General features: G+C 43.4%; 1 protein-coding gene across 1 annotated transcript in view; it reads right to left on the reverse strand.

Annotated features, from left to right (window-relative positions):
• MAP3K9 (mitogen-activated protein kinase kinase kinase 9) overlaps positions 1-24,779 on the reverse strand; it is an 80,611-nt gene that overhangs the window by 20,210 nt on the left and 35,622 nt on the right. The window contains exons 3-5 of the mRNA XM_007184380.3: positions 13,222-13,402; positions 3,160-3,308; positions 2,041-2,216 (exon numbers count right to left, since the gene is read on the reverse strand). Coding sequence (XP_007184442.2) covers positions 2,041-2,216; positions 3,160-3,308; positions 13,222-13,402 — 506 coding nt within the window. The remainder of the gene's footprint in view (positions 1-2,040; positions 2,217-3,159; positions 3,309-13,221; positions 13,403-24,779) is intronic.

Consider the following 24,779-nt stretch of genomic DNA (forward strand, 5'->3'; position numbering starts at 1 on the left):
CTCCATAGTACGCAAATCGCATCCTCCACATAAAATGATTTAAGAGGAATCTCTCCAGAGAGAAAGCTCATTACCCATTTCACCCTCACTTGCCCAACTCCAAGCCTTATAATGGAGAGGTATCACAGCACTGGTGTTAAAAGCGAGGACTCTGGAACAAAGTGGCTGATTTGTGGCCTTGAGCAAGTTAAAATGGGCATCACATGTTATATGGAGTTACTAGCACCAATATCACAGGACTGTATTACATAAGGCAATTATTACCTTATTATGCAAGATTATGTAAGAATTCATATAAATTACTCATAACAGAGCATAGCAGATAGCACACGCTCTACAAATGTTAGCTATTATGAGAATTGGTTTGACTTTGTCTAGTAACTACTTCCTGACAAAATCCAACTTTCATTTTTCTTATTGTCTGGTACCCTTATAATTTCATCAATCAAAAGAAATAACCACGGAACTATATTCAATATCCTGTGATAAACCATAATGGAAAAGAATATGAAAAAGAATGCGTATATATATATATACATATATATGTATATATATGTGTATATATATATATATATATATATAATATAACTGAGTCATTTTGCTGTATAGCAGTAATTAACACAACATTGTAATTCAACTATACTTCAATAAAAAATAAATTAAAAAAAAAGAAAAAGAGATAACCAGGAGTCAGTGATTCAGCAATCTCAAAAAAGGCCAGGAACTCTGGTGTTCTTCTAGTTGGAATAGAACTAGTAATTGGAACAGTCTCTTTTAATCATTCTGCTCAATGGTCAGTACAGATCCACCCCTCTCTCCCCCTGGGTCCCTAAAGAATATCATAAGCTCACTGCATCCCCCTGCAGCATGCTCCTTGACTTGCCAAACAGTACAAGGATTGCTATGTTGCATCAAAAGAGTTATATCTTCAAATCAGCTCCAGAAATGATTTTTAAGTCCTTTGATAAGGGAAACGATGATATTGGAAAGAAAATGGTTTTGGAATCAGAAGATCCCCGTTCAAGATTCTGCCTCCTCACTTACTAGTTGTGTGACTTTAGACAGACACTGACCCTCAGCTCTGAGATGAAAAAGTTAATAACATCTGCCCTACATGCTGGCAGCAGGGGCCATAAGACTCCTGGATAAAATGGGTGAAAAGGTCTCATCAGACCTTTCAAGTGAAAGAACTGGGAAGCCATAAAGATAATTTTAGATTCTACTATTATTATACTGCTTCCCAAATTTCCACAGAGGGGAGTGAGAAGGGAAAGAAGAAATTAACCGAGTCTATCCATGGACATCCCTCGTGCCCCTAGCCACTGGCCCCGCAGGATAAACAACATAACCGCTTTGATTGGCTTCCTCTGTGTGGACGCTGACTGCTGGCCAGACACTACGGGCAGAGAGAGGGGCCATTTAAGGAATGGTCTCCAAAACAAAAAGGCAGATCTCTAATGGGCTATGAGTCTCTGAACTCCTCAGTTGGTTCAGCCTTTGAGCCCTTTTCATAAAAACATGAAAAATGCCAAACAATTTCAGACTCATGGTATTTTTAGCCCATATGCTGTTTCTGATCCCCAAAGACACTGGCAGCATGTTCTGATAATTGCTCTCAGTGTTGAAGTCCCCCTATATCCAGTTAAACCCCTTCCACAAGCCCATTGCAGAACAAAGAAAGCTTTCTAGAGCACTCTTGGATTTCCAGCCGGCGGGGGGCAGGGTGGGACACCCTGCTGGTACTTGCCCAGCGGTGCTCCTCCTCCAGTTTGGACAATGAAGTAGATACTCTGCAAGGAGAGCTTTGGATTCATGACTCCTCCCCAACTTATTCCTGCCACATCCCAAAAAGAAAGAAAAATTCTCGATCGTTTCAGGTGACACCTGAGGCCTGGAGAACTCTCCGTGTAAAGCCAGGAAGGAAAAAGCTGCTCTGTTGCCACAAACCAAGCAGGAACGTGGTCGTGTCAGAATCGGTCCAGAGGCCCCAGTGGAGAAGATCCACTCATTCAATGCATGCCTTTTGCTTCTCTTTCTTACCTTTTCTTTGGCCCTGAGTTGGTCAAACATCTCCTGAATCTCATGTTTCCAGTCATCCTGCAGGCAGTGGAAGGAGTCCTTGGGCATTTCAAAGAAACCAGACTCCTCTATGGTAGTTAGCTGGTCCAGGATATTCGTGAAAGATGGTCGTGAATGGGGGTCAGGATTCCAGCAATCTGCATGGGGCACATGAGTCAGCAGGAAGCATTAGCGGACAAAGGCAAATGTAAGACTTAGGATATTACGTGACCTCATTTGACAGAAAACCACCTCTCATTTCTCCTTCCAGAAATAGAGACTGGGACTTAGGGAACCCCAAACAGGGCTCAGGAAGTAAAGCAATCTGCCCAACATCACAATCATCAAGAGTGAAGCTGGAAACACAATGCAGCAGCTCTGCACCCATTCCATTCTGACTGTTGATTTCACATAAGTAAGGCAAGTCCAAAGCGTTTTCTTGCATGAACTACAGCTACCACAGTTTATCAAGTTACTACACGATTCCAGTCCTGACAATGGGTAACTACACCTTGGGCCCCAATTTCCCACAAATAAATGAGCTACCCTTCCCCAACTCAACGTGCTGATGAGAAGGCAAGGACGAAAAGCACTGGCGTGGGAATCAGGAAAAGTGAATTCTGTCTACTCTCAGCTGAGCCACTAACCAATGGAGTGACCACCTATCCACTTAACCTCTCTCAGCTTAGGATTTCTCACTGACAAAATCACAGGGCTTGCCTAGATGAATTTGAGAATTCCTTTCTTCTTAGATCTTCATTTCTACATGTAAGACACTCAGAGGTCTTGAGATAAAAGCTGCTATACCTTCTTACTTTGGATTAAATAATAATATTCTGAAGCACTGGATAGCAGCCTTCAGTTTCTAAGCTACGTTCTACAGTCACTAGATGGACAGAAGGGACATCGGTGACACCAGTGTAGCAGGGTGCTGCCATCATCTTGAAGTAGCTCTTCCAACCATCCTTAGGATTCCTCCTTGACTGACTCATACTTCACCTCCTCTTTCAGTTACTGATCCTGCAGAACTGGCTACAATATATCGAGTGCCGATAGAAAAATAAACGGTCTCCAGTTTTGTTCCAGCCAGGGGTCACTCACCTTCCATGAGTTTGGCAAAAGGTTCCGGGCATGTAGAAGGAATGGGAAGGGCAAGCTTGTTCATGGCCACTCCATAAGCGACAGCTAAGCCATCGATTCCTCGGAAGGGCACCTCACCGGTCAGGAGCTCCCAAAGCAGCACCCCATAGCTAAGGAGAGGAAGAAGACAGAAGCCGCACCATGAACCATAGGTGCAACTTCACGCAAATATCTCGCGAAGCTTTGACGAGCATCCCACATCCTCTCCAACATGTAGGGAGACTAACAAAACAGAAGTACTGCTATAATATAAAAGGGAGACCATAAAGCCTACTGGCTATAAGCGAAAACTCTGGAGTCAAGCACACTTGGTTTCAAAGTCTTGTTCCTCAAATTTCTCATCTGTGAAGTGCAAACAACACAAGCAGTCTGAAAAGGCTGTCATGAAATGAAATGCACTGCTCTAGTGTTTTAATCAGTGCTCAAGGGCCACGTCTATTTTGTGGTTGCTATTGTGAATGTAATAAACTGGGAGAAGAGGCAGCCTTCTGGGAATACATTTTTTCCTGCTTTAAGAAAACTTCAGCTTAAGTCACAGATATATTATTTTTTATTTTTTAAAATTTTATTGAAGTATAGTTGACTTACAATGCTGTGTTTAATTTCTGCTGTATAGCAAAATGATTCACTTATACATGTATATATTCTTTTTCATATTCTTTTCCATTATGGTTTATCACAGGATATTGAATATAGTTCCCTGTGCTATACAGTAGGACCTTGTTGTTTATCCATCCTATATACAATAGTTTGCATCTGCTATTGTAGATATACAATTGCATCTGCTATTGTAATCCCAAACTCCCAATCCTTCCCTCCCTCACCCCCCTCCCCCTTGGCAACCACAAGTCTGTTCTCTATGTCTGTGAGTCTGTTTTTGTTTCGTAGATATGTTCATTTGTGTTGTATTTTAGTTTCCACATATAAGTGATATCATATGGTATTTGTCTTTCTCTTTCTAACTTACTTAGTATGACAATCTCTAGGTCTATCCATGTTGCTGCAAATGGCATTATTTCATTCTTTTTAATGGCTGAGTAACATTCCATTGTGTATATATACCACATCTTCTTAAACCAGTTGTCTGTTGATGGGCACATGGGTTGTTTCCATGTCTTGGCTATTGTAAATAGTGCTGCTATGAACATAGGGGTACATGTATCTTTTCGAATTATAATTTTGTATGGATATATGCCCAGAAGTGGGATCGCTGGATCATATAGCAACAGATACATTTTTTTTTAGCTTTATAAAAGCAGAGAGATGACCACCCGAAACAAACATATTTTGCTCCTGTGAAAGATTTCTTTCAGTGCCCACTAGGTTGAATAGATTCCTGCCCCCGTCAGCGTGAGTGCGTCCCTAACGGTGACCTCTGTCTAATTCAAAGGGGAAAGTTTCACAAGGGTGGACTGCATCGGTAGAGCAGAGCAGCGCATCAGCTGTGAGGGCTTCGAGTTCTTTCCCTACCTTTCAAGTCCACATGAAGAATTTCTTTTCACATGTTCTGTGAGTTCGGGAATGGGGAGCACAAAGCTTACGGAATAAATATTCTATGAATTCACAATCAGAACCAGGCAAACTCATGTAGTGTTTAATCCTTCCAGGAATAAGTCAGGACCAGAAACCATAAGGCCATGAACAGTTGGAAGAGGGCCTCTCCTTATATTTTCAACACAAAGCTCAATTTTTTGGTAATACTCATCAGTAGTTTACAACCAACAAGAAGACATATTTATTTTAAAAAAATAATAATAAACCCAGCAACTATTTGATCATGGTAACTTGTATGTGCAGTATGCTAAGACATTTACAAACATGATCTTGAATCCCTACAACAAACCTGCAAGATAAGTATTATCATCATTTTGCAGATGAGGAAAGCAAGTTTTAGATGGGGTTAGCAGCATATATTAAGGGCATATGTGGAGTAAGTCACAGTGGACCTGGACCAATTCTCAATTCCTTCTCCCTAGAATGCCCTTCGACCAGTTCTCTGCTTGGTAAACTCTACTAATCATCTTTCAAGATATGATTCAAATGTACCACCATTTATTCATTCATTTTAAACATCTACTAAATATTTACTATGCATCAAACTCAATGCCAAGAACTGGGATACAGGATAAAAAAAACACAGATCTTATCCACAAAGAGACTAGCAAGAGGAATAGAAAAAGTATCAATTAGAATATGGAAAGAGGAGTCACAACAGAGATACTGTGACAGCACAAAGGAGGGTCACCTACACCAGACCAGGATGGAGGCAGGAGGTAGCTGAACCCTGAGTGAAACTCTGCTAACTGAGGGAGGAGCCAGGGCTCCAGAGACAGGGATCAGAGAGCACAAGAGCATGGGCTTGCCCTCAAAGGATCCCATGGCATGGCCTGGCATGGCTCCAAAGGAGAGCAATGTGCCCACCAATGTGCCAGGGCATCCCGGGGGTCTCTACAGAGGGACCCTCAGAGTGGACTGGCCAGTGTCCTTGGACAATGGCTTTCCCCGAGTGAGCCCTCCAAATACTATCATTTTCTTTATGTATTTTGACAGGAAAAAAAAAAAGAGCCTAGTAGACTGGTAGTTGCAGGTCTTGTCTTGTCCTGACGAGAAGGTGGATTTTAGTCTAGGCTGATGGGAGCAACTGGACACTTTAGGAAGCCTCCCGACACCCCAGCATGTTACTCAGCCCTTGTTTGCGCTGTCAGGTATTCTAGTTGTTTGTTTACCAGCCTGTGGGCTCCTAAAGGGCAGGGACAGTAGTTCCTAATCTTTGCATTCTCAGGGTCTTGCCCAGGCTCTGGGATGCCTAGGCCCTCACATAATGAATGAATTGGTGGGTGGGTGTAAGAGTGAGTGTGTAGTCAGATGGTCCTGCAGGCTGCACTACCGGGTACCCCAGAGTAAGCCCCAAATATCATCAAGAACTGCACTAGGACACTTCCTGCCAAACTTTTCATGTGACTTATCCAGACAGCAGTCATGCTGGGCAGCGTCCACCAAGTGACCTCTACGAGCTCTCAGCGCTGCTAACTAGATTCCCGGTTAGAGAGACTCCCATCTTCAGTTGCCTGCTCTCAGCATTACTGCCTACTTCCACCCTGAGGAACAAAAACTCAAGGCTCCCGAAACCCCTTTCTTCCATCCAGGCAAAGACAGTCGATGTCCCAAGCCTAACTACCTGGAACGACAGGGTGTTTTTGAAGATCCAAACACGTGTCCTGTTTGTGTCCTGGCATTTCCTCTGTGATGGTGTTTACACTGAGCTCTACTCTGTGGAGATGTCTCAGGCCACCTGGAAGGGAAAGGAGCCAGGAACCCTCTCCTCCCAGCTTCCACAGGGCAGCTCTGCTCTCACCTGGCTTGGTCCTTTGTTCATGGGCATTCCATTCCATTTGAAGGGCTCTACAACTAGGAAAAGTGGGAGAAGTGCTGCTCAAGAAAGACTTAGACAGGGGCTTCCCTGGTGGCGCAGTGGTTGAGAATCTGTCTGCTAATGCAGGGGACACGGGTTCGAGCCCTGGTCTGGGAGGATCCCACGTGCCACGGAGCGGCTGGGCCCGTGAGCCACAGCTGCTGAGCTTGCGCGTCTGGAGCCTGTGCCCCGCGACGGGAGGGGCCGCGATGGTGAGAGGCCCGCGCACCGCGATGAAGAGCGGTCCCCGCACCGCAATGAAGAGTGGCCCCGCTTGCCGCAACTGGAGAAAGCCCTCGCACGAACCGAAGACCCAACACAGCCAAAAATAAAATAAATAAATAAATAAAGTAGCTATAAAATTAAAAAAAAAAAAAAAAAAAAAAAAGAAAGACTTAGACAGACTTGAGTCGAATGCCTGCTTTACCACTTACAGCCGTGGGACCTTGAGAAAGCAAGTTCACCTCTCCAAACCTGTTTCCTCATCTGTGTAACAGAGACAGCAATTCCCTACCTCATAGAAAAGCTGCAAGGAAAGAATAACAATAACTACCCCGGGGCTTCCCTGGTGGCGCAGTGGTTGAGAATCTGCCTGCCAATGCAGGGGACACGGGTTCGAGCCCTGGTCTGGGAAGATCCCACATGCCGCGGAGCAACTGGGCCCGTGAGCCACACCTACTGAGCCTGCGCGTCTGGAGCCTGTGCTCCGCAACAAGAGAGGCCGCGACAGTGAGAGGCCCGCGCACCACGATGAAGAGTGGCCCCCACTTGCCGCAACTAGAGAAAGCCCTCACACAGAAACGAAGACCCAACACAGCCATAAATTAATTAATTAATTAAAAAAAAAAAATAACTACCCCGCATCCTGAAACCGCCATCTATGGCTCGTAAACACCGTGTGCTTCCCTCTCGGAAAGGCCTGAAATGAGAAAGTGGCTGGGGAGAGCCGTGCCGAGGGGTACCAGCATTCAGGGAAGAAGGCTTTCTGGGGATGACTAAACCAGTCAAAGTGTTCCTCTGCCAGTGTTCCTCTGTATTTTTATAACAGAAGGTGGGTGATGTAAATGAAGGCTTGGTGCTCCTTTGGCAGGAACAGAGTCCAAAAAGGGGACCGGAGAAGCACACATTAGAGGGATCTGAGCCTCAGGGAGAGGAGGACAGTAGAAATCCACATGATTTACCTGAGGTTTAGCCTCCTTTCTTGCCCTCCCTGGGTTAAGAGAAGGTCAAGAGGTCTGTTCAAGACTGTTTACAAGCAGCCTCAAAGTACCAGCTCAGCTAGAACTCTGCCTCGGAGCCCCTTCCCCCCAGAGAAGTGCCAGCTCCCACAGTGCTGCCAGTGATTTCCCAAGAGCGATAGCCTAAAGCCAAACCCTCAGAAATGCACCCTGTGTCAATAATTAACCACCTCCAGAGGTGCAGTAATCTTTTCCACTGTTTGGTAATATCGGATGTGGGAGAGGGATGTTTTATTTTTTTCAAAATGAAGAAAAGCCCTAGAGCGAATAGCAACCCTTCCCAACCGAAGGTGCAGCAATTCTGTACCTGTGCTGGGCCAGGGCTGTTTTTCTTATTAACCTGCATGGACTTTAAGACTGTCAACTCAGGGACCCACCCTCCAAAAGGAGAGGGTGTCCCTTGAATGGGCTCCTGCACTTGGTCATCAGCTGTGAGCCCACATTCCAGGAACCAAGCTGACTGTTTAATAATCTTTGGCAAAGACAACTGAACTACCATATGTGAAAGTACTTTGTAAACTGTTAGGCAACACACAGTTTACTATTCTTGCTGTTAACCAGACCCTCATTCAAAATGACAACATATTTACTAACTTATTTATAAATGTATATGTTAATATATTTATTGACATAATAAATACTTATTAACATGGCAATATGCTGCTCGTGCTCTGTTACATTCAAAAAGCAGCTTACAAAACAGAATGATCCCATTTTAAGGGATGGGTGGGTGATCACAGGAACAGGAATAAACACACCAAAATGTCAACATGGATTATCTTTAGAAGTGCGTTGTGGGTGATTTTCTTTTTCTTTTCTTTCCTTTTCTTTTTCCTTTTTTGTTTATCCATATTTTCTAATTTTTTTCTATAGTGAACATGTTTTCCTTCCATAATTTAAAAAACGTAAAATGATTAATTAACAAAATGCCTCCACCTCATCCTACACATGACAGGCAGAGAGTCACCGTGGGACAATGGCCTCTGGCTGTCACCGCTGCCCTCCCTGCACAACACAACCAAAGGGCAAGAACTGCTCTTCTTGAGGGGGTCTGGGCCATTCTCATCCTACACTCCACCACAGCACAGAGGAGGCCTAGAGAACTATACTCGAAGAACAGTGAGACAAACTCAGCTGGCCCTGGGCACCCACCAACTGCAGAGGCCCAAGGCCCCGGATGAGCTCCAGGAGGGGAGTGGGAGGGAAGGGGGTTGGATTCAGGCTCAGCCCAGTACCTGACACTGAAGTCATACCCTTACCTTACACACTCAAGGCCCATAAGGTAGAAATAGGATAGAAATAAAATGATACATGGAAGACACCAAGCTTGTTTTGCAGAATACCAGGGAAACCACAGATATGCAAACAACCTGCTGGCAGCCCCTTCAGGCACACTGAGGGACTAGGACAACCAATAGTGAACTTTGATAGTGAACTTTAGACGTCACAGGCTGAAAATCCACCCCATGTAACATAGGGAACCCCCCCTGAATTTGCACATGCAATCCATGAAGAGGCATGAAGAACAGTCGAGCCTGGGCAGAGAACTCCAGAAACTTACAAATTACTTTCCACCGACCATTTCCCACCCCCCCCCCCACCCCGCCTCTTATTCCCTGCTTCCATGATAAACATCCCACTCAACAGCTGATCAACTGGGGAAACATATCTGAGCATTGCCTCCTGCCTCCTTGCTTGGTCCCCTTGCAATAAATCCTTTTTCTCTCTGCAAAAGACCGCTGCCTCGGTGTTTGGTCTTTCCATTGTACAGCGGGAAGCAAGTCCACTTGCTTGGTCATAACAGAGTAAGTATGTATTCAACAAACATTTCTTGGAGGAATAAATGCATTACAAGCCAGTCTGGGAACCAGCTTTGTCCCGAGTTCCTAGACATGCTTTGGCCCTCTTGGGACAGGCTGCTGGGTCCCAGGCATGGTGGGCCAATCACCCTGGAAGAGGGTGCCCAAAGCGCAGGAATAAGAGTATATAGATGGTGACGTGGCTACAAGCACAGAGTTTCAAGAGACACATATCTAGTTCAGATCACAGCTTTACCTCTACCACCTGGGTGAACCTAGGCAACTGATTTCAATCATCTAAGCCTTAGTTACCTCATCTGTAAAATGGAAATAATAGCTACTTTTGGAGTCATCTCCAAATTAAAGACAAGCTTCTTGCCATGGATAAGCTCTCTTTCCCCTTTTCTGTGGGATATAATTATTCTGAAGTCACTTTCACTCAGATGTAACCATTCAGAAAAGAATAACACACCGAGGGACGCTGAAAGGACCTGAGTTCCTGAATGATCTTAAGGTGCAAAGCTGCCCCACCAGCCTAGACAGGCTGGACTACTCTTGAAAAAGAAGTACATTTCTACCATCAGTAGGTCTCTTTGCAATAGCAGCTTAGCTTAATTAATACATTAACTAATCTCATTAGCCTACAGTCAAGCAATGAAAGTGTAGGTTGAAGCATATGAAATTGCTGCTTTTGTGGGTGAAAAACAGTTGAATATCAGGATACAGCTCAACCTAATGAGATCTAGTCAGATATTTTAACGAAAGGAAAACTCTTTTCTTCACAATAGGTACTTTACCCATAATTAATGTGTAGTGAAATAAGATTCAATATACAGAAGCTATAAAACATCATTGAAAGAAATTAAAGGTCTAAATAAATAGGAAGATATCCCATGTTCATGGATTGAAAGACAATATTATTTAGATGGCAATACTCCCCAAAGTGATCTACAGATTTAACATAATCCCCATCAAAATTCTAGCTGCCTACTTTTCAGAAACTGACAAAATGATCCTAAAATTCGTATGGAAATTGAAGAGATTCGGAATAGCCAAAATAATCTTGAAAAAGAAGAAAGTTGGAAGACTCACACTTCCTAATTTCAAAACTTAGTACAAAGCTACAGTTCTTAAAACAGGTGGCACTGGCATAATGATCTATTGACAAAGATCAATGGAGTAGAATTGAGAGTCCAAAAATAAACTCTCTCATTTGTGGTGAACTGCTTCTTGACAGGGATGCCAAGACAATTCAATGAGGAAAAAAACAGTCTTTTAAACAAATGGTGCTGGGACAACTAGATAGCCACATGTAAAAGAATGAAGTTGGACCCCTATATCACACCACATACAAAAATTAGGTCAAAATGGAACAAAACGGAACAAAATGGACCTATATGTAAGAGCTAAAATTACAAAACTCTTAGAAGAAAACATACGTATAAAACTTCATGACTTGGTTTCTTAGATATGACACCAAAAGCACAAGCAATCAAAGAAAAAACTGATAAACCCAATGTCGTCAAAATTAAAAATGCTTGTGTTTCAAAGGATATCATCAAGAAAGTGAAAAGAAAACCCACAGAATGGGAGAAATTATTTGCAAATCATGTATCTGATAAGGGACTTGTATCTGGAATATATAAAGAACCCTTTCAACATAAAAATGGAAGGACATATAACCCAATTTTTAAATTGGCAAAGGATTTGAACAGATATTTATTCAGAGAAGATATACAAATGGCCAATAAGCACATGAAAAGATGCTCGATGTCATTAGTCATTAGGGAAACACAAATCAAAACCACAGTGAGATACCACTTCACATCCACTAGGATGGCTATAATAAAAAATAACAAGTGTTGAGAGGATGTGGAGAAATTGGAACCCTCATGTGTTGCTAATGGTAATGGCCGTGGTAAAAAACTGTCTGGCAGTTCCTGAAAAAGTTAAATATAGAATTACCATATGACTCAGGAAATTTCACTCCTAGGTATATACACAAGAGAACTGAAAACATATGTCCACACAAAAGCATGTACACAAATGTCCATAGCAGCATTACTTACATTAGACAAAAAGTGAAACAACCCAAATGTCCATCAACTAAAGAACAGACAAATAAATTGTGGTATACCCATATGATGGAATATGATTCAGCTATTAAAAGAATGAAGTTCTGAAAAACATATATGAAGCCTGAAAACATTATGCAAGTGAAAAAAACCAGTCACAGAAGACCACACACTGTATGATTCCATTTATATGAAGTGTCCAGAATAGGCAAATCCATGGCGACAGAAAGTAAATTAGTGGTTGCCAGGGAGTAGGGGTAGGGGTAGGGGGTATTAGGAATGACTACTAATAGGTATTGAGGGTTTTTTTGAGTGATAAAAAATATTCTGGAAATAGTTAGTGGTTGTCATGGGTTGAATAGTGGCCCTGAAAAGATATGTCCATGTCCTAATACCCAGAATCCTTATTTGGAACAGAATCTGTCTGCCCCAGAGTCTCTGGAGAGAGTATGGCCCTGCTGACACCGATTTCAGACTTCTGGCCTCTAGACTGTAAATTTCTATTGCTTTAGGCCACCAGGTTTGTGGTAATTTGTTACAGCAGCCTTAGGAATCTAATAACAATGATGATCAGTGTAAAACATTGTAAATTTACTAAAAATCACTGACTTATATATTTTAAAAAGTGCACTTTACAGTATGTGAGTAATATCTCAATAAAGCTGTTATTTAAAATACACACACACACACACACACAAGCTCACTTTACAACACACTGAGAAGCAACAACTTCATAGATGAAATACGATGATAATCTACAGTCCTTTCTTCTGCATACCAAGGTGAGGCTACTGTCTCACAGTCATAAGGATGCTTACTCTGTAGATGCTCATCCTCCCATCAGCGGGAAAAAGATTTTCAGATCCATGACCTTGTGACCTCTTGGGCTGACATTCACTAAGGGGAACGGTTGGTCTAATCTTTGACTCTGCAGTTCTGGGTGCATGCTTGAGACTTATCTTTTCCCATTTCTATATCAGTGCTCAACAGGCAAGACAGAGCCTTGACTAAAAGCTTAACTGGATAACTGGAAAGGATCATTTCCAGCCCACCCAGAAAAAAGAGACAGCACAAACAATACTCATCTGCTGAAGGGCTTATAGTGAGAACAAGTCCAACAGTAACAGCCACTGTTGCTAAGGAAGCCAGGGTGACTGTGGGGAAGGTCTCCAGGAGTGTCTGGGTACCCTCACCACCCTAGAGGTCAGTCCACACTGCCCCTAGAATCTCCTGGTCCTTCCTAGGGAGCAATCACCAACACAAAGGGGTCTACACAGAGGTGGTACTTGCCCCATAGCACTGGGGGGATTTCTGGCAGAGGAAGGTGTTAGAAACTGTCCTTTGGCAACGTGGGATTTAGTGTAGAGCGCTCCGAAGGGGTCACCTAGACCTACTTGGGGCGCCTGGGATTCTACGCGACCTCAATTCTCCAAGTCCTGAAGCATCTGTGCAGCCAAAATAGATCTGGGGAGCACTGACCCTCCACCTCTGGACCTTACCTCCACACGTCGCTGCCTTTGGAAAACATGGAGGCACGAATGACTTCAGGTGCCATCCAGGCATACGTCCCTGCTGCGCTCATCTTGGTGGTTCGGTGCCATTCCCGAGCCAGGCCAAAATCGGTGATCTTCAGAACCTTTTTGCTCAGGTCTCCGTTCTCCACCTTCTGGAGGATCAGTACTGGGCAAGGAAAGGAATACAGAAGAAACCAGAGTCTGCGTTAACCACAGGGAAACCACACAATACAGAGCCCTCCCGCCATCCCCTTGTCCTCTCCTGCAGGCTCCATCGTGTGGCTACCACGGGTGGGTGGTGGGAGCCACCATCCTTAAACACCTAGGATGCATCCATTTCGGTGCCAAGTATTTTACAGGCATTATCTTCAACCCTCACAACAACCTTATGAGGTACGTACTATTGCCATCGCTGCTCTACATACAGATGAGGAAACTGAGATGCAGCACCACTAATTAAATTTTCCAAGGCCACTCAACTAATAAGCCAGGACTGAAACCCTGGCAGCCTGGCTCGAGAGCCTTCCCTGTTGCCATGACACCATACGGCCCACTCACACCCTACGAAAGAAGAGCCGTGGGGTCACAGCCTACCCTTCCGAGGAGCGGCTACCTGGCTTTCCTGACTTCCAGGCCACCGCTGGGCTTTAAGCACTCTCACAGCACCAGGAGTGGAGGTGCCTGCTGGGCTCTTTAAGGTTTCCGACAGTGTCTCAACAGTTTCCATGAACCTCTCCACGTTACTTTATTTAAAGTCTTAAGAAAGCATGTCTTAGTTTCCGGTGTACAACATTGTTAATCAACTATACTCCAATATAAAATAAAAATTAAAGAAAAAAAAAGCATGTCTTTTGGGCAGAGATATTCCCTTAATCCAGGAACTCACCAGCACCCACTGGGGAGTGGCTGACAGGTTGGAGGTCAGAGGGCACACACTCTGATGCTCACCCACATGATGGCTCCAGCGAGAAGCATGCCCTTGTGGGAGCCAATCTCCCCCAAAAGAGCAAAAACGCTCACTGACTAAAGTGCTGTAAGCAAAGGCCAGGAACTCTGCCTGAGTCGGCAGCTAGCGAGCTCCTGGGATACGAGGAAGCCGAGCCTCCATTTCCACAGGGGGGACGGTTCCCAGGGCCCTGGGTCAGCACCACCTCTGTGGACCAGACGCTGAGCCACCGGGAGTTCAGAGCTCTGTACACAGGATTTCAGGGAAGGAAGGAAGATTCTCTCTGCCGTTCAAGTCTAAATGGGGAGAGTGGGGTAAGGGGGGCGGATTTTAGGGCAAGAGCCACAGGGCATCCCTCAAGTCACAGGACGGTACTTTTCTCTTCCTGCCCCCCCAAACCCCGCCCCGGCATACGTCCACTGAAGTGTTACATAATGAAAGGACGTGAGCCAAAGATCTCTACGTCCTACGTGCTTCCCAGAAAATCAGCAGTAAAGAGGGATTACAAGCAGCTATAGGGCTGGAAGCATAAAAGAAGTCAGTGCCAGCCACTCCCTAGATCTAATGGACTAAGTCTCCTTCCTCCACACCCTCTCCCCTCCTCCCCTGACACACCCCACCCACTCCAAGCTTCCAGCATCCTGATGGGTCCAAGCCTCTAAGAGCTTGGGCAGATTAAAACAAACAAACAAAAAACAACTTCCTACATCTCATCTAATCACAAAAATCTTTCCAGATTCTTCTGTGCCTCTCTCCCCTTCTCTGCGGGTAGACAGATAACAGACTGACATGCACTCAGACTGCTGGGGAAGTGGCACCACAGAAACCCACCATGCCCTCTGCAGTGGCGGCAACCAGCTGCTGAGCATTTCCCGGGGTCACCCTTAAACCGAGGATTCAGAGAGAGCCCTTCCCCTTACAGATCTAATGGGGTTCAGTCCTGTCACCCGAGGCCTCCAGGTGGCTGGGACAGGGTGAGGTAGGAGGAGGGTAACAGTTTCACGATGCTGTATGGGTCCAGCTGAGCTTTCTCAGAGCCTCTGAGGGAAAGGGAAGGCAGAGAGGTTTAGATTCTGTGACAGGAAACTGGTTTTTAGAAATGGGATGGCATACTGAAGATTATTATTAAAATACATCAGTCTGTCAGATGGCTTAAGAGGCATGGCCGAAAGATGAAGACAAGAACCAGCCCAGGGGCAGTTTGTCTAAACTGGAATGCATTTAGACAGTGCACGTCCAGCCCAGTTCCACCTAATCTCCATGACTCCCTGATGCCTTACATCCAGCTGACCTCAAACATTTATCCCAACAGGATAAATGTCCCTGAAGGCATCTGAGTTAGAAAGCCCTGGTCTAGGGGTCCTGCCCCCAGCAAAGGAGAGCGGCTATAATCCTGGCAGCTAGTATTTCTGGCAGATGGTTACAGCCAATGATTCTCAAGAACAGTGTCCTGAAATACTGATATCTACCAAGTATGCATTACTATTAACAATTAAAGCAACAAAGTTTGTGAAAGCTTTACTTTTTTTTTTTTGGAGATTTTTAAAATTGAGATGAAATTCACACAACATGAAATTAACCATCTTAAAGTGAACAATCCAGTAGCATTTAGTACATTCACAATGTTGTACAACCATCCTCTTTACCTAGTGCCAAAACATTTTCATCACCCCCAAAAAGGAAATTCCATACCCATTAAGCATTATTCCCCATTCTACCCTCTTCCCAGCCTCTGGCAACCACCAACCTGCTTTCTATCTCTATTGATTTACCTATTCTGCATATTTCATATAAATGGAATCATACAATATGTGACACATCTGGTTATTTCACTTAGCATCATGTTTCCAAGGTTCATCCACATTGTTGCTCATACCAGCACTTTACTCCTTTTTCTGACTGCATAATATTCAATCCTATGTATATACCACTATTTGTTTCTCCTTCTGTCCATTGACAGACATTTGGCTTGTTTCCATCTGCTGATTACTGTGAATCTGCTATGAACATGTGTACATGTATACTTGTTTGAGTACCTGTTTTCAATTCTTTAGGAGTGGAATTACTAGGTTATATAGTAATTCTATGTTGAACTTTTTGAGGAATCACCAAACTATTTTCCACAGCAGCTGAACCATTTTACATTCCCATTAGCAATGTATGAAGGTTCCAATTTCTCCACATCCTCACCATACTTGTCATTTTCCTTTTTCTTTTTCTTCTTATTATAGCCATTCTAGTGGATGTGAAGTGGTATCTCACTGTGGTTTTGATTTGCATTTCCCTAATGACTAACAGTGTTGAGCATCTTTTCACGTGCTTTTTGGCCATTTGTATGTCTTCTTTGAAGAAATGTCTGTTGTTTTGTTGTTGAGTTATGAGTTCTTTAAATACGCTGGATACCAGACCCTTATCAAATATGTGATTTGCAAATATTTTTCCCTCTCTGTAGGCTTTTTACTTACTTGATAATGTCCTTTGATGTACAAAAGTTTTTAATTTAGATGAAGTCCACTTTATCTATTTTTCCTTTTGTTGCTCATACGGTACTTCTGATGTAATACCAAAGAGTTGTCAAATTCAAGTTCATGAAGATTTGCCCCTATGTTTTCTTCTAAGAGTGTTACGGTTTCAGCTCTTATATTTAGGTTGTTGATCCGTTCTTCGTTAATTTTTGTATATCATATGAGATAGGGGTCCAACGTCATCCTTTTGCATGTGGATATCCACTTTTCCCAGTACTGTTTGTGAAAGGGGAAAGCTTTACTTTTTAAAACAGAGTGGAGCATAGTTCTTTCCAGACATGCTTTCCTGGGTAGGAGAGAAAGGTTATATTCACAGCAGCTTACTTATCTGTACCACTGCTGTGAGCCCATTCCAAGCTTCTACCGCTGACAAACAGCTGCAGCAGTAACAAACTATTGTGCTTTACTTCTTGGAAAACTTAAGGGTGTTTTATCAAAATCTGGTGAAGTCCATGAAAGTGTATTGTGTAAACCTCCCCTTTCATGGGGGGGGCAGTGGAACAAATGCTGAAAACTAACAAATCCAAGTCAAGAGGGACCCAGCCAGGATAAGAGAAAGAGGGAGAAGAAGATGCATTTGAACTAAAATCTTAGTGATTAACCAGATATAGGGGCTTGATGGAGAAGGGAGACATCTCCTGCCTTTCAGACATGGATGACAAGTAGAATGGTAGTGCCCTTGACTGAGAAGTTGAAAGACAAAAGCCCATTTGAGGAAACCAAGTTCAGTCTGGGACATAATGGATTTAGGGTGACAGTAACAAGGGTCAGTGCAGAACAGAAAAAAGAAAAAAAAAAAAAAAAGCAGACAATCTAAATCCCAGGCTTGACATTTTCTCTGTAACCCTGGGTAAGTTTCATAGACTCTCCATCTCTATTCCTGCTTCCATAAAATGGGGATAAAGATTAAAGGCATTACAGTAATAAAGCACCTAGCAGAATGCCTGACACATAATTAGGAACTCAGGACATTACAGCCATCATTACCACTCTTACGATTAAGTGTCTCATACATAAGTGGAAACCATGGGACTCCAAGTTCAAGGTATTGAGAACCTTGGTAGGAAGCCTGGCAGGCCCTGACACATAATAACCATGTAATAAATTTTTACTGTGTAAATAAATGGAATGGTTGATTAAATAATAATGATAGCTACCCATTATTGCTCATTTACTATGTACAGGCATGGTGTTTCGCAGATATTGCATTTTTTACAAATTGGAGGTTTGTGAGAACCCTGCACTGAGCAAGTCTATTGGTGCCATTTTTCCAACAGCATTTGCTCACTTCCTGTCTCTGTGTCACATGTGGTAATTCTCACAATATTTCAAACTTTTTCATTATTATTACGTTTGTTATGGTGATCCGTGATCTTTGATCTTACTCTTGTAATTGTTTTGGGGAACCACAAACCATGCCCACATAAGATGGCAAACTTAATCAGTAAATGCTGTGTGTGTTCTAACTGCTCCACCAACTGGCGGTTCCCCCATCTCTCTTCCTCTCCTCGGGCCTCCTTATTCCCTGAGACACAACAATATTGAAATTAGGCCATGTAATAACCCTACTATGGTTTCTAAGTGTTCAGGTGAAACTCTCTTACTTTAAATCAAAAACTAGAAATGATTAAGCTTAGCCAGGAAGGCATGTCAAAAGCCAGAAAAGGCCAAACGCTAGGCCTCTTGTATCAGTGAGTCAAGTTCTGAATGTAAAGGGAAAGCTCTTGGGCTTCCCTGGTGGCGCAGTGGTTGAGAGTCTGCCTGCCAATGCAGGGGACACGGGTTCCAGCCCTGGTCTGGGAAGATCCCACATGCCGCGGAGCAGCTAGGCCCGTGAGCCACAATTACTGAGCCTGCGCGTCTGGAGCCTGTGTTCCGCGACAAGAGAGGCCGCGACAGTGAGAGGCCCGCGCACCGCGATGAAGAGTGGCCCCCGCTTGCCGCAACTAGAGAAAGCCCTCGCACAGAAACGAAGACCCAACACAGCCATAAGTAAATAAATAAATAAAAATTTAAAAAAAAAAAAAAAGGGAAAGCTCTTGAAAGAAATTAAAAGTGCTGCTCCAGCGAACACACAAATGATAAGAAAGCAGAACAGCCTTAGTGCCAATATGGAGAAAGTTTTAGTGCTCTGGATAGAATATCAAACCAGCCACAACATTCCCTTAAGCCAAAGCCTAAACCAGAGCAAGACCCTGACTCTCTTCAAATCTATGAAGGCTGAGAGAGGTTAGGAAGCTGCAGAAGAAAAGTCTGGAGCTAGCAGAGGTTGGTTCAAGAGGTTTAAGGAAAGAAGCCATCTCCATCACATAAAAGTGCAAGGTGAAGCAGCAAGCGCTGCTGTAGAAGCTGCAGCAAGTTATCCAGAGATCTAGCTAAGCTCACTAATGAAGGTGGCTCCACGAAACAACAGATTTTCAGTGTAGATGAGACAGCGTTCTATGGGAAGAAGATGCCATCTAGGACTTTCATAGCTAGAGAGGAGAAGTCAATACCCGACTTCAAAGCTTCAAAGGACAGGCTGATTCTCTTATTAGGGGCTCATGCAGCTGGTGACTTTAAGCTGAAGCCTATGCTCATTTACCATTCCGAAAATCCTAGGGCCCTTAAGAATTATGCTAAATTTACTCTGCCTGTGTTCTCTAAATGGAACAACAAAGCCTGGATGACAGCACGTCTGTTTATAACATGGTTTACTGATTACTTTAAGCTCACTGTTGAGACCTACTGCTCAGAAAAAGACTCCTTTCAAAATATTACTGCTCACTGACAATACATGTGGCCACCCAAGAGCTCTGATGGAGATGTACAATGAGGTTCTTGTTGTTTTCATGCCTGCTAACACAACATCCATTCTGCACCCCGTGGATCAAGGTGCAACTTGGCCTTTCAAGTCTTAAAACTATTTAAGAAATACATTTCTGGGGCTTCCCTGGTGGCGAAATGGTTGAGAATCCGCCTGCCAATGCAGGGCACACGGGTTCGAGCCCTGGTCTGGGAAGATCCCACATGCCGCGGAGCAACTAGGCCCGTGAGTCACAACTACTGAGCCTGCGCGTCTGGAGCCTGTGTTCCGCGACAAGAGAGGCCGCGACAGTGAGAGGCCCGCGCACCGCGATGAAGAGTGGCCCCCGCTCGCCGCAACTAGAGAAAGCCCTCGCACAGAAACAAAGACCCAACACAGCCAAAAATAAATAAATAAATAAATAAATTTATTTAAAAAAAAAAAAGAAATACATTTCTTAAGGCTATAGCTGCCATAGTGATTTCTCTGATGGATCTGAGCAAAGTCAACTAAAAACCTTCTGGAAAGGATTCAACATTCTAGATGCCATTAAGAACATTCATGATGTTCAAAATATCAACGTTAACAGGAATTTGGAAGAAGTTGGTTCCAACCCTCATGGATGACTTTGAGGGGTTCAAGACTCGAATGGAAGAAGTAACTGCAGATGTGATGGAAACAGCAACTAGAATTAGAAGTGGAGCCTGAAGATGGGACTGAATTGCTGCAATCTCATGATAAAACTTTAACAAATGAAGAGTTGCTTCTTAATGGATGAGCAAAGAAAGTGATTTCTCGAGACGGAATCTACTCCTGGTGAAGATCACTGAAATGACAAAGGTAGAATATTACATAAAACTTAGTTGATAAAGCAGCTGCAGGGTTTGAGAGGACTGACTCCAATATCAAAAGAAGTTCTACTGTGGGTAAAAGGCTATCAAAAAGCACTGTATGCTATAGCGAAATCATTTGTCTATAGGTGAGAAATAAGAGTCAATCAGTGCAGTAGACTTCACTGTCTTATTTTAAGAAATGGCCACCCTGATCAGCCAGCAGCCCTCAACACTGAGGCAAGACCCTCCACCGGCAAAAAAATATGACTCACTGAAGGCTCAGATGCTGGTTAACATTTTTTTAGCAATAAAGTATTTTTAATTAAGGTATGTACAGTGTTTTGTGGACATAATAGACTACACTCAATAGACTACAGCATAGTGTAAACATAACTTTTATATGCACTGGGAAACCAAAAAATTCATGTGACTTGCTTTATTGCAATACTCACTTCATTATGGTGGTCTAGAAGCGAGCCTGCATTATGTCCAAGGAATATGCCTGTAGTGGCTTGATGCCCTTTTCATGATGTATGTAAAGAGCTTGACAACCATCACCTTAGTTAATCCTTAAACCAACCCTATGAAGTAGGCATAATTATTTCCCCTATTTTACTCATGCTGAAACAGACACAGAAAGGTTAAGTCAGTCGCCCACAGTTAGTGAGGGCTGGAGATGGATTCCAAAGCCAGATGTCTCTTCACATGCTGTGCCATCCAGAGGACAGAAAGGAATCCTATGAGTCTTTAAGGCTTAGCTCAATTTCTACCTGGTCCCTAACACTGTCATTAATCAACCAGTCTTCACTGCTCTCCTTGTTCGTGAAGTACTCCTTCAGCACCCCAAACCAGTACCATACAATTTAACACTATCTGCTTCTTTTAATTATTCCCAACTGCTGCATGTGCGTGTCTCATCGTTTCCTCTAGAATGTGATGGAATACGACTCCTAGAGGGCAGAAACCCCATTCTCTTTCTTCTGGAACGCATACCATCCCCCTCCAGGAACCAAGCAGAGGACCAGGCTCTCTGAAAGAAATGACCCTTCACCGGTTACTCATTTCACTGAAGTAGTCACTGCGCATCTTCTCAGACTATCCACTTCCCCATTCTATTGCTGCCGGGACTGGGTAGGGGGGGGCATCCCTCCAACGTTATCCAACCCTGAGGCACTAAGGGAAGCTGGGTGGGTACCAGGCAAGACAAGGAGACTGGAGAAAGAGGGATACCTCGGCCAGGGTTACTAGTGACTACACATCCTGCTGGTGTCAGGCTGGGTGGGGGGACACAAGGAGAGATAAGCTAGAGATTTTTGTCCTTAAGGGCCCCCTACATGCTGTATGGAAAGATACCCGACAAAACTGAGTATCACGTTAAGATAACATGTGCTTCAATCAAGGGCCCACTTTTTTACTAGAAGCAGTAAGATAATCACAGTTTTCCAAACCTCAGTAACACAAGGACACTATTTCCAGATCAGGCCATCACCTATATACCATTTACTTAGTATTTTTCTTTAAATTGACTTTTAAAAAATTATGAAAAGAAGAAATTTTGTATCATTATTATAAGTGGAAAAAACAAATATCCTCCTAATGTCAGGTAACCTGTACAAATAAATAAAACGAGAACCAAAATAAATGTTATTAAGTTTCAGTAGATCCTGCTACTACTCAAAGTTCTGAGCCTAAGGCCAGCTGCCTCTGTTAGAAAGAAAAGATTACAAGGGTTAGAGAGGAATAAAGGCAAACCAGCACCAAAACGAATCTTGATCCTCCATGAATATAGGGAGGGTGAATGACTCTCTATGGAATTCGATGTCATCTAACACAGACCACCTAAAAGGACCTCAAGGCCACCCCCTGCTAGGACAACAGAGGGAGAAATGAGTCAGGCAGGGGTGGCCACAAAGGGCTTTGTGAGTCTGACCTAATATCATTTAGCTGGAGGCCAGGCTCTAAAAACTTGGCATAACTGAGGAGACTCCCATATGTCCTAATGGTAAATTTAGCTTTGGTTGATGATTTATCATTTTGAGATTTCTTATTAATTATTCATCTCCATTAGCACAAAGGGCTCTGATTTGCTAAATGCTCACCTTGGCACCAAGGTTCCCACATCCCCAGGCCTTCATTTGGCCCAAATGATTCAACATCATCTCTCCCAGATTAAGCAATAGGTCTAACTCTGTTTTGAGGGCTGTGTCTTGCTTGGTTTAGTCTTTTTTTTTTTAAGTTTACTGTCAAAGGTATATACACATAAAAGAGTGTATAAAAAACACATGATTTAAAGAAAATAAGATGAAAACCCATGACTCCATCCAGTCCCTTAGAAGCTCCACACGTTCCTCTCCCTCACATCCCTCCCCTCTCCCCAGACATCTCACAATCTTGACTTGTTATTTATCCCTTTACCTCACTTTGTCATCTTATCACCTATGTATACATCCATAAATTAAGATATTGCTTAGTTTTGTAAAAGTGAGTGACAAGCACAGATGTAGCTGTGTATACTAGTTTCCTAGGGCTGCCTAACAAATTAACACAAATGTGGTGGCTTAAAACAACCGAAATCTACTGTGTCTCAGATCTGAAGGCAAGAATTCTAGTCTAAACTCAAGGTGTCGGCCATGGCCATGCTACTTCCAAACGCTGCAGGGAGAATTCTCCCTTGCCTCTTCCAGCTCCTGTTGGCTGCCAGCAATTCTTGGTGTTCCCCAGCTTAGGGCAGCATAACTCCAATCTCTTCACTGGCCATCTGCCCTCTGTGTCTGTCTCTGTTCTTCACATGGCATTCCCATCGCTATGTGTCTGTATCCAAATTTCCCTCTTCTTATAAAAACATCTGTATCCAAATTTCCCTCTTCTTATAAAAACATCAGGCATTGGACGAGGTCCAGTCCTTATCCAGTAGGACCTCATCTTCACTTGATTACAAAGATCCTATTTCCAAATAAGGTCACCTTCACAGGTTAGAACTTCATCATGTCTTTTTCAGGGGGACACAATGCTACCCACAGTACAGTAAAAATATTGCCTTTGCTAGATGAAGGCTCTCAAGGAAATAAGCTAAGCACAGCGTCTGGCCATGGTCCCAAAGAGCTGACTAGAGCCCTTTCTGGGAAAGTCAGTAAGCAAGATCATGTATGAGTGCTAGAAAACTGCACAGATGACCACAGTGGGGACAATTGGCAGCAGGGAACTGGGGGGAGAGATGCAGATACTGGACATCCATCAGAAATTTGGTTGGGGAGTGGGCTCCCTGTATTTTCTGTTTCTAAATTCACTCGGGTTCTTGGGGTTGGGCAAAGAAAACACTTCTGTCTATCCAGTCAACAGGACAAAGAGCTTCATCAGCACATGAGCAAGACAGCCAAATACAGAGAAGAATCCTGACCGGGCTCCCCAGGTAGTCATTCCTCAGGTTAAATTGATGGAACACCGGCAATAGGTGAGTTGGTGATGAGAGTCCTGAGTCACACTACCGGATCTAAACTGCCCCCCTCTATGTCCGATGCACAGCTGCTCTCCTGGGGTCTCCTTTCACAGTCCTCGGGGGTTTCCCTTCATCTATCCTACGTCCTGTACCCCACTTTCTCTTTCCGCTGCTTTCTTCTCTTACTTTGGTGATATGCATTCTCCAACAGCTCTTTAGAAAGAACGCATGGAAGGTACATTTTTTTTTGTTAGAAAATGTCTACATTCCACCCCCATACTTGGCATAAAAATGATTGGAGATTTTCCTTCATCATTTTGAAGGCATCACGCATCAATTTCTTGCTTCCAACATTGCAGTTAAGGAGCCCCGAGCCATTTTGCTTTCTGATGCTCTGTATGTGACATGTCTTTTTCTCTTGGGAAATTTTTAGTCTCTTCTTAATCCCCAGTGTTCTGAAATATCAAAGGAATAGGAATGTGCCTTGGGTGGGGACTTTGTGAGTACTTTCAAATCTGAACATTCATGCTCTTCAGTTACAGGGAATTTTCTTGAAGTATCTTACTGTTACTTTCCTCCCCTATATTTCTCTGTTTTCTCTCTCTCTAGAACCTCTATTATTTAGGTATTAGTCTTTCTTTACTGGTCCTCCAGTTTTCTTATCTTTTCTCCTCTATTTTTCATCTTTTTTTTTTTTGATATTCTTTCTGAGATGTCATCACTTTGTCTTCTAACCCTTCTATTGGGTTTCTTCTCATTTCCCCTATCATGATTGTAATCTCTAATGGACCTCTTTTTTGTTCTCTGAATTTTTTTTTCAGTTGAGTGGCAAGAACACATGTAGCTGTGTAATGCCTGTTTTTGTAATACGGGCACATCCTTTCTTTTACCTGAGCATATTCCTAATGGCTCTTTTTTTATTTCTTTGTTTCTCCCAGTGCAGTGTGTCTCAGCTGCTTTTTCTATTTGTGCTTTGGTCTCTAATGCACTTTTGCTCAGAGTTACTGTACTCCTTGAT

Source organism: Balaenoptera acutorostrata, chromosome 3, assembly GCF_949987535.1.
Source record: "Balaenoptera acutorostrata chromosome 3, mBalAcu1.1, whole genome shotgun sequence".
Classification (NCBI taxonomy): Eukaryota; Metazoa; Chordata; class Mammalia; order Artiodactyla; family Balaenopteridae; genus Balaenoptera; species Balaenoptera acutorostrata.